General features: G+C 37.1%; 1 protein-coding gene across 1 annotated transcript; it reads left to right on the top strand.

Moving 5' to 3' along the window:
- The first annotated feature begins 7,515 nt into the window (after positions 1-7,515).
- Positions 7,516-9,886, top strand: LOC133857967 (stress enhanced protein 2, chloroplastic). Its single transcript, XM_062293360.1, has 2 exons — positions 7,516-7,942; positions 9,237-9,886. Exons 1-2 carry the CDS (start codon positions 7,616-7,618, stop codon positions 9,504-9,506), a joined length of 597 nt encoding a protein of 198 aa, XP_062149344.1. The 5' UTR covers positions 7,516-7,615; the 3' UTR covers positions 9,507-9,886.
- Positions 9,887-11,215: the final 1,329 nt, after the last annotated feature.

Here is an 11,215-nt window from a genome sequence, read left to right as displayed (position 1 = left end):
ATAAGAAAATGAAATCATATAAACCTTATAAAAAATATATATATTTTTTTTAATAAGTCCACACAAAAGGGAGAGGGGAAACTTGTTAGATGATTAAGGTATATAGGCACTGCAAAAGACACGTGGATTCCTAGCGTTTTGGTAGATTTTGTCTAGGCACATAAAAACATTCCAAATGCTGCATAATTAATTCTTCGATCTAGCCCATGGCTATGTATAATTATGACTGCTTTTATTAGCCTATTTAAAAACCTGGCTTTTAACATATAAAACGAAAAGGGTTTTAATTATCTTTTTTTTTTTTTTCCATGAATTATCAGTCGTTGTCAATATATTTCAATGAACGAACACTCTGACCACCTAACCATATCGAACTACTATTTATTTACCAAAATTTTCATTCTGTCGATCTTTGTTATAAAATTGAAATGTTACAAATACCTTAACTTTTTATAAACAAAATTTACATATAAGAACCTTAAAATTAAACAAATTTAAAAAAAAAAACAAACAAACAAAAAGAATAAAGAAAAGGGGTGCCCTCCACCTTGGGGGAGGGGAGTGACTACACAGCCACCTCATAGCAGGGCGTGACCTTCGAGCCACCTACAGAAGTGGCGCCGGCCACCTTAAGGGTTTTTTGCAGGCCACTCACCCCCCCCCCCCCCCCCCCCCCCCCCCCCCCTCCCCCTCCCCTTCCCTCCCTCCCTCCCTCCCTCCCTCAAGGGTGTGGCTGCAGCAGCCATCCCATTTCATTCTTTTTCTTTTTTCTTTTTTTTTTTTTAATTAATTTTTTAGGTTTTATATATTTGAATTTTTAATATATTATTTTTTTTTTTATTAATAGTGACACGTGTCATCATACTATTGGTGTTGAAGTAGCACACTAATGAAAATTGTCAAGTGTTTTAACAGAATTTTATTGTAGGGACTAAATTGTTATTTTGGCCTATCCGAGTACCTTTGAATTATTACTATTATTTTTTTATACCGCATTAAGCGATTTGTAATTTAAGCTAAATAAATGGACTCATTTTGCATTTATCTACTTTTTTAGTTTAAAATTTTTTAAAATTATTTTTTGGTTTTTTTTTATTTATTTTTTTAGTTTTTAATATTGATATTTTTTTATTAAATTATTGTTTTAAGGTATTTCTGTCTTTAAACAAAATTTAATATCTAAAAAGAGAATATTTCATCCAATTTAACGAGATTCCATAATAGCGTGGGGTTTTGGTAAGTAAATGGTAATTCGATGCGGTCGGATGGTAAGAGTGTCAGTTCATGGGGGTATACTAACAATGACAAGTAGTTCATGAAAAAAAATATATATATATATAATTAACCCAAACAAAAAGGTTAAATTATGGTTAATCGACATAGTTGTTCTGCGTACGTTGCATTTTTTTCTACAAAGGCTAAGAAGTCGAAGGGGAAGGGTAAGAAGCCACCAACCAACTATCAATCTATCTTTAAATCTCGTTACTAAAGCTCTTTAACAGAATATATCATTAGCATATATATTATATAACCATAACAGCGTTCATAATGAGCTCTTTATACTTAGTTTTATTTTTCTAAAACTCTAGCAAAACTTATAAAAAGACCTATTTAACAAGCTCCATTCTTTACTTCATTTTTAACTATTGTCAGATATAATCCCTACATACCAAGAGTCAAAAAAAAAAAGTGAAAGTCATAATTTTGTAAGCTTATTTTTTACTTTGCCAGTGAAGACTCCGATGATCTCGAGGATGTACGCCTCCTAGATTCCTTTAAGGATGATGATAGCTTCAGTAGAAATGGTCACCCATCTCTAGAAATCGGTTTGAGATATGTAGAGAGAGAGAGAGAGAGAGAGAGTTGAATGAGAAAACAAAGAGAGATCGAGGATAGAGAGAGTGTGAGAGTGAGAGGAAAGACAAATAATAAATAAAGCCAACATGTTTTTGAATAATGATAATATACATTTGATTTTTCACTATAGCGAAATGATGGTTTGGATAAGTGATGCATAATCTGTTGGAGAAGAGTTTTGGCTCATATGTCTAAATTTAGACAATATAATAGTTTTAGAGAAGCAGTTGGAGATGTTCATAGTTCTTCTGAAAGTTATTATTGGGGTTTTTCCACTTCTTTGTGATGCTCTTTTTTTAAAAAAAAATTAAAAAAAAAAAAAAAAAAAAAAAAAAAAAACAGTTCTTTTCTTTTCAGAAACATATTATTATTTTTTTTGCTACTAAGTTACCTCTGATCGAGGTTTAAGAGTACCAAACCACAATTCATTGGGTTTTTTTTTTTTTTTTTTGTTGGTAAAAATTAAAAAATAAATAAATAAATAATCTTTCCTAATCTTCTCTCTAGGTTTTGCTATGTGGCGGCAATGAGGTGAAGTTGTTCTTAACTAATTAGGGCTTGGACTCTGTTTTGAAATCCTGAGGTAGTGACGACGGTCTCTCATTAGTGGAGTGTGGGGTGTTTGATGGGTCTTTGGGAAAGGCTTTCTCTCCACAATGGCCAAACGAAGAAGTGGTTACTGGCTTTACCAGGTACTGATTTATTTTGTGGAAAATGGGTATAATCTAACTAGGGCTTTGATTCTGATCGGAACTCTGAGGTTGGGGCGTTTGTCTCCCTTAAGTGGAGTGTGGGTTTTTTTTACTGGGTCTTTCGGAAGGATTCTTCCTACAACGGCCAAGCACAGCAGCAGGCGAGCAGAGTGTGCAAGGAAAATTGATTTTGTTGAGATAGACATGGCAGACGAGCTTTCAATTTTGTGTGGAAATCTGCATTTGACGGGAGAAGAAACCACGAGAATCGCCATTAAGATGATGACAATGGAGGTGACTGAGAAGAAGGGTGCGCTCTGTGTGGTTGGACGGCTTCTGGCAGACCGGGTTGTTGGCAAAGAGGTAATCCGCCCCACCTTCTTGCCTATCTGGAAGATGATTGGTAGAGTTAGCTTCCGAGACTTAGACGTAAATTTGTTTATGCTTGAATTCTGTGATGAAGCTGACAAGAGGAGGGTGTGGAAGGTAGGCCATGGTTGTTTGATAATATTCTTTTCGTTATTATGAAGTATGATGGTTTAACTCTTCCTCGTCATATGGATTTTTCCAAAGTGGCATTCCGGATCCAAATTCACCACCTACCCTTCGCCTGTATGAACAGAGAGGTGGGGTTGCTGATTAGGGACACAGTGGGTTCTGTGGAAGACATTGATGTTGCATCTGATGGATGGGATTGGGAAAATTCTTGTGTGTGACGGTGGAGGTTGATGTGGGGAGACCTCTTGCAAGGGGTTTTACAATAGACCTTAAGGGGATGGATATGTGGGTCTCTTTCCAATATAAGAAGCTACCCATGATATGTTTTCAAAGTGGAGTTATTAAACATAGGGTAGGTGGCTGCAGTGTTGATGGACCATGACGTTTTTATGGGGGAGGAGAGAAGAAACCATTTGGCTCCTAGCTTAGGGCGTCATCTCCATCCTGAAAAATGAACACTAGGTTAGGTTTCCATGACCGAGGTTTGAAGACAACAATGTAGAGGAAACCGAACTAGTGGCTTGGGAGTTTTAGAAGGAATTCAGCAAGGCAGCACATAGTGGTTCATACCATGGTCAAAAAGAGAAGGGGAAGGGAGGGGAGGCGCATAGTGGGGCTATTGAAGTTGTGGTTGGACCAGGAAATAGTGGAAGATGACATATGTGAAGACAGTGCTAACATTGCTCTATTGCATGCTCAGAAAACAAAGTTGTTGGAGCCCATAATTATGGATTATGAGTTCCAAGAAAACTATCAAGATCTGAAAGTCTTGAGTGATAGTCGTGCTTCTAGTAGAGGTGGGGGAACGAAGGATGTGGATAATGATTATGGAAAAAAACAAAAGGAAGGGTTTAGTGCAAAAAGCTGGAAAATAAGGGCAAGACTGGGGGTGCTCTCGGATCTAGTTTCTGATCTTGCTATTAGGATTCTTGCTGACAAAAGAACAAGGAAAGATAATGGGAAGGGGGCAACTTGAAATGCGAAAAAAAAAATGGGAAGGGACTTGCTTTGAAGGATGAGAATGAGTGGATTAATGGTGACTTTTATTTGGCGGTGGCTGGTGTCCAACCTCGGTTGTCGCAATGAGCATCCTAAGTTGGAACTGTCAGGGGCTTGGGAACCCTCAGATAGTCCGATACCTTTGCCAGACGGTAAAGGAAAAGAAACCCATGATGGTTTTCCTTATGGAAACCAAGCTGAGACACCATAAAATGGAACTTGTAAAAAATAAGACTAGTTACAGTGGAATGTTTGTTGTTGACTGTATTGGCAGAAGTGGAGGATTCACACTTTTGTGGCGCGATGATACCGATGTGGAGACCTAGAACTATAGTAGGAGGCATATTAACGCCAAGGTTAATACTCATGAAACTGGTCAGGGCTAGAAGTTTACGGGATTCTATAGTCATCCAAAACCACATAAGAGATACGAGGCATGGGACCTGTTATGACATCTTTCCCAGTACGAGCCAATGGCATGGTTGTGTGATGGAGATTTTAATGAAATCCTAGATCTCTCAAAGAAATATTGGGCGTGTGGACGACCCCGGCGTCAAATGGAAGATTTCAAAAACACGTTCGAGGATTGTCGGTTATGTGATTTTGGTTTCTTTGGGCCCAAGTTTACTTGGACTAACAAACGATAAGAGAAGCAGTTCACGCAGGAGCGGCTGGATCGAGTGGTGGCTAACAAGGAGTGGTGTGCGTTGTATAACACTATAGAGGTTTCTATTCTGGCAACCCGTAGTTAAAACCATTCGCTTCTTCTCATTCAGTTAAAAAGGCATGATAGGGTAGTAAAAAAGCGGGGCTTCCGGTATGAAGCAAGCTGGGCACGGAATAAGGAATGCAAGGCTATCGTTAAACAAGTTTGGAGATTGAAGGAGACAAGAGGGGAACACTGGGGGAATCTTAAGAAGAAGTTACATCACTGGCAGCATGAACTAGTACGATGGCACAAATCCAACTCAGGTCAGATGGAAAAGCTTACCAAACATGAGACTCAACAACTAGTAGATTTGCAAGGGGAAGATGGGGAGCTAGCTATGGGGGAAATCAATGGAATTCAGAGTGATCTGCACTCGCTCATGGAACAAGAAGGCCTGAAATGGAGACAACGGGCCAAGGCGAATTGGCTTAAACATAAAGATAGAAACACCAAGTATTTCCATGCCTGTGCTAATTCGCGGAAGAGGGCAAATCATATTGACAAAATTATGGATAAAACTAGCCGTATATGGGAATCACAAGAGGCAGAGCTATGTAAACGTCCCTATTTTTCGTAACGGAGTATCTTAGGGGTGGGAAGTTTATTAAGGGGTTCATATGGTGAATTGATGATGGGTACATAACAAAAATTTGGGCAGATAGGTAAGGCCAATGCTAAGGTGTGCGAACTTATAAATATGGATACTAAAGGGTGGAATTTTGCATTGATACAAGAGATCTTTAACACATAAGAGACGGCTACTACAAGTAAACTACCTCTAAGCAGCTTGATGTAGCTTGATATGTTGATCTGGAGAGGAACCACCACTGGGGAATTCACTGTGCATAGTGCTTACCATTTGGAAAAAGGAGTGCGTGATCACCTGCGGGAAGGGTCAACGAGCAAGGGGTGTAGTAGAATTTAGCGGTTGATTTGGAGCATGAATCTACCTAATGCAATGAAGATGTTTCTCTGGAAAGAATGTCACAACATATTGACAACCAAAGTGAATTTGCTTAAACGAGGTATAGTTAAGGATCATTTTTGTCCTTTTTGTGAAATAGTTTGTGAAAGTCTATCTCATATTCTTTGGAGTTTTCCATCAGCGATGGATGTTTGGGAAGCTCGTGGGAATACTTATAAGAAAAGCCCTTTGTAATGTATTTGAATTTTCGCAAGTTGTGGAGGAAATGGTTAGCAGGTGTAACTTTGAAGAATTTGAATTTTTTGTTGTCTGTTTGAGGAAAATTTGGCTTAGACGTAATACAATAGTCCATGGGGGGAAGTTTCTTGACCCCAACCTTGTGGTAAGGAGGGCAAGGGACGACTTAGGTGACTTTAAATGAGCGAATGCAAAAGAAAGTGAAGGACCAATAGAGTGTGATGAAACATTGCCTCTCAAATGGAAAGCTTATTTTGTAGGCACGCAAAAAGTAAATTGGAATGTTGCGGTTGGCACTACTACTGGTCGATTAGGAATGAGTTTCATAGTGAGGGATTACGAGGGTTTTGTCTTTGTAGCTAGAAGCCGTACCAAATTGGGGAATCTAGAACTAGTCGTGGCCAAGGCATTGATAGCTTTTTATGCAATAGAATTCAATAGAGATCTGGGTCTAAGAATTTTTTTTTTGGAAGGTGATGCGTTTCAAGTGGTGAATGATGTCAAATCTCACGGTCGAAATTGGAACAAGTATGGTCATATTATTGATGACATATATGAAGTGTTTAATTGTATGCAATCTTGACTGATTGGTTATGTTATTAGAGTGGTAAATTCTACTACGCATGGATTAGCCAAAGCAGCTGTTAAACAAGTCATAGATCAAGCAAGGGTTGAAGAAATCCTTAATTGTATCCGTGACTTTGTTTAGAGAAACTTGCTCTATCTTTATGAATTCAATGAAATTTGAATTATTAAAAAAAAAAAAATAAATTGTTAAAAATTATTTTAATTCTATATATAAAATTATCATATGCCCTAAAAAAAATATATGTTTTTTTTTTAATAATATATGAAAAATGAATTTTTTTTAATATATTTTTCTCCATCTCTTATAAAGTTATTAAAAATATATATATTGCTCACATAATTAAAATACACATATCAATTTTTATAGAATAGGTTACAGAAATTCCTTCGGTTCAGAATAATCTATCCATTTATTTTTTATTTTCATTTTTTAGGCATAATATCGCACACCAACCCAACCTTACACTATACAGGATTAGTTGCAGTCTGAACGACGAAGAATTTTTTTTTTTTTTTTTTTTTTTTTTTTTTAAATTAACCGACCAAGAATTATGAAAACATTTAAATAATGTTTATTTATGCCAGTTAAAGTAGTACATGCGACACGTCAGCAATACGCATTAATCTAAACGAGTAATAATTTATTATCATCTAAATATACAACTTTTCACCACCTTGTCTATGTGGTAAGGTGGTTCCCCACTTTAATTTATTTTTAAAAAATAAAAAAAACTCAAAAAGTAGTGAGGGACCATCTTGCCACATAGGTAAAGTGGTAAAAACTTGTATATTTAGGCGGCATTGAATCATTAATCTAAACAAAAACGAATTACTTTTCGTACTGAAGAGGCAAGTCGGCAAACAATATCCCTCCTCGCCGGAAAGGAGGAAAGCAACGTTACGGACCAAAGCAGCCGCCACGTAACCCACGGGACCCACGGGACCCACACCGACATCATCACCATTGACCAACACCTCACAAATGAATAAGAGACGTGGATTCATGAAGCTCCACGAAGGTTCCGAAAGCAATCCTCAAAAACCCCGAAATTGTCGGAACTCGGAATCAGACCCCATTTCTCACTCCCCTGCAGTACGCGTATTCTCTCCATGGCCTCGACGGCGCGTGCAATACACTGCGGGCTTAGGTCACAGAACCCCGCTCTTACGAGGAGAGAACCGGCGGTTCCGGTCCAGGTTCAGGTTCCGGCTCCGAAAGCCAAGCCGGCCGATTCGGATGGAGCGAAGATCGTGTTGCAGCCTCGGTTGTGTAATCTGAGATCGTACGGCTCGGATCGGGTCGGGGTGATTAGGACGAGGAGGGACGGTGGAGATGGAGTTGGTGACGTGTCTCCGTTCTTTGCGACTCTTTCGGAGTATATAGAGAGCTCGAAGAAGAGCCATGACTTTGAGATCATCTCCGGTCGGCTGGCCATGGTGAGTTTCCGTTGCTTCGTAAGGATATGTGCATCGTTGGATTTGTTGACCGTTGCATGGTCAATTGAATCACAGAAAATTAAGCGCTTATATGATTTTAATTTTAAAACCTTTGTAGCTTAGCTGGATCTAAAGACAAATGATATTCCTAATTCCTAAACGTGAGGTAGCTAGAACCGTAAAAGTAAAAATCATTTGGACCTATAAAATAATAGTAATCCATTCAAAATTTACACTTTCAAATGCTTATATATTAGAAAAATCACAACTGTACGTATTTATTATTTTCGAATTAAATATTGAGATTTTATCAATCAGAATTGTATTTATTATTTTTAAAATACAAAAATATATTGCATGTCAATATTGAGATGATCATATAAACTATAGAGGATAAGTTGGTTGATATGATAAATATTATTACGATAAAATTTTTAATTATTTAATGCAAAAACGATAATTGGGAGTTGAGAAAATCTATCTTAATTTTATGTAGGTAGCTATTTGATAAATTATTTGGATTAATTGGACAGTAAAGGGGATAGGAAGCTAGAGCTTGTAGTTATTGATAGTTTTAGATGGGGCTCGTTGTTAGCTAAACACGTGCTATGAGTTGTACAGGTATTTATTTATTTATTTATTTTTGTAAATACTTTGGAAGAAACATACCAAAAAAGAAAAAGAAAAATACGTGGAAAGATGCCTGCCTACCACCTCTTAGATCTGTGCATGTTTATGTGAATAAAATGTACCATATGATGCTCGGGGGAGTACTATTGAATAATAACACGTGGACAATTGCCTTATTAGCACTCAGCCTTTGACCAGAAAATGACCAAGCTCCCATCTAACTCTTTACGTCCATATGATTAGGAGCCCTCAAAGTCATAAGCCGCCGAATTAGACCTTAAAATATCCAAGAAGACAGGACAGAAGCATCATATATCTTAGAACAGGTCACCAAGTGGGCTAAGCCTTATGATTGAACTGAAGTGGTGTATGATTGACTGAGTTTTATAACCGATTTTTGAGAATTGTAATTGTAATTTGACTAGTATTTTTATAGTGATAATATAGATGCAAACAAGCTAGGGCTTTCTCTGAGTCATAACTTGGTTTTTTGTTTGTAATCATGGAGCGTTTCTTAGGATCCGTTTGGGTTTGTAGTACGATTTAAAAATAACGATTTTAAAATGAGTTTTATATTGAAAAAAATAGTTAAAATAGCGTTTTTTGATTAGTTAAAAAGTAGCTCTAAGAGAGTTTTAACGCTGTTTAAGGTTTTCTTTTGGAGATTATTTTTGCAGCAACAGTGACAATGGAGTTGGTGACTGGGAACTCGTTATTCAGAAAGATGGATCTTCAAGGCATTGCTGAAGCGGGTGGGTTGTGTTTGGGGGCTGTTACTTGTGCTGCTACCTTTGCATGGTTCTCCAGCGCCCGAAATAAAGTGGGTCGGATTTTCAGCATCGGCTGTAACACATTTATTGATTCGCTAATCGATCAGATCGTCGATGGCTTATTCTATGAAGGTGATCCCGGCGATTGGTCTGATGAGATTTGAGACATAATCAGCCAGATCAGTCTCTGATTGTGGAAGACATATATAGCCAGATCGCCGGCCATTTTGAAGTTTCTTACACCTAAAGAAGCTTATCGCTATATATATATATATATTTTACATGTCCACATAAGAGGGGAGAAGAGATTCGAACTAGTAACCTCCTCTTCATGAGGCGTAGTCCCCAACTGATTGAGCTACCCCTTGGGGATATATATATATATATATGTGATGATGTTATACTATTACATGGCATGTGATCGAATTAACGCGGGTAGGAAAAACTAATATTTGTTAATTAATGGCTTCGGTCCATCTATTTGGGCTTTTGCTATTTCTTTGTGAAATTAACTATAATCAATCATTACGTGTATTTGCTCAAATTTGGAATTGTCTTAATAGCTATGGTTTTTTTATTTTTTTTTTCTTAGTTGCTGCTGAAAAGAAGAGAAAAAGGATTTGCCTTGTAAATTTCCTCTTAATTTTAACCCTAAATTAATTACCAAAAATAAAAATAAAAATAGACAGAGAGCCCACTATGGCATGGCCCAGGAGTTCCATGCCCTCCCCTGAACATTATAACCGTATTTCCCATTTGTGTGTTTCTTTGGAGTTTTCTTCACTATCACAGCACTACACCAAACGCTTCATTTGAGCTTTTTGCATGTGTAAGAAATTTGGAGTTCATTTGACCCAATTATCCAGCTCATTCAGAGGTTTTTGACCCAATTTTAATTTGTTATGATCCACAGCCTAGTTCATTGATGAACCCATGTTAGGATCTTGAGGGACCGAATGCGTAAATGGTTTATGAATTGAAAAATTATCAGGATCGTTCATCTTTAACTTTCCTATTTTAGAGTAAAGAAAGATAAAACAATTATACCGGTAAGATTTTCGAGGAATCCTGGACCTCCTTTGTTAGAGCAGTTAGAGAAGCTCTAGACTCGTACAAACACAATGTTTGAAAAAATTCTTGACTAATCTTTTATTCCATCGCAATGCAGTATCCAAAGGAGAAAACAAACATAAGATAAAGTCCCATATTTACATGACTTACAACTAACCCATGACTCAATACTACAACCAAATAATAACATTAAAGCAATAAAGATATCTGTTATCACAGAACCAGCTTCTAGCCTCCTAGGCTCCTATCCAATAACTTAAATCATACCCAATAACAACCTACAAGAGATAATTATGGAAGGCATGTGACGACCTGATAAGTGCTGAATTTACACATTCAAGCCCCTTAATTTGAATATGTTAATCATTTAGCCTTGTTACAATTTGATCTTTTGTAGTGTTTTATATGCTTTCAGGTTTCCCAATAGAAGTGCAACAAAACCATCATTTTTTTACCGTTATAGATAAATTGAGTATTTTGCTAAGTCATGTTGTCACTAGCAAAGAGTGAAAATGAGCCTTATTAAATTCTCAGAATTGGCCATACAGATTAGTCATCTTTGCGGATTAAAATGTATTGATTCAGAAATAACCAATAGATGAGCCATATGTTCTTGAAAAGATCCATATATCTATTTTATGAAGAATTTTACGACTTGTAAAAATAATTTTCTAGAGAAAGTTATGGTAGTTTTAGTAGATAAAGGTCAGGCTGTGCCTGGTCAACGTGGCAGACCCATTTTTGGAAAGATCCAACTCCAAATCAATTTTAGATTTATTTGTTGCAGAATAGTGAAGTTGGC

This window comes from Alnus glutinosa, chromosome 14 (genome assembly GCF_958979055.1).
Source record: "Alnus glutinosa chromosome 14, dhAlnGlut1.1, whole genome shotgun sequence".
NCBI classification, from domain to species: Eukaryota; Viridiplantae; Streptophyta; class Magnoliopsida; order Fagales; family Betulaceae; genus Alnus; species Alnus glutinosa.
This window is presented reverse-complemented; position numbering and strand designations above follow the sequence as displayed.

Excerpts from the sequence above, each read along its gene's own strand:
- LOC133857967 (XM_062293360.1), top strand. The coding sequence starts at position 7,616 with ATGGCCTCGACGGCGCGTGCAATACACTGCGGGCTTAGGTCACAGAAC. Across the intron at positions 7,943-9,236 it reads TCTCCGGTCGGCTGGCCATG|ATTATTTTTGCAGCAACAGT; the intron begins GTGAGTTTCCGT and ends TTTCTTTTGGAG.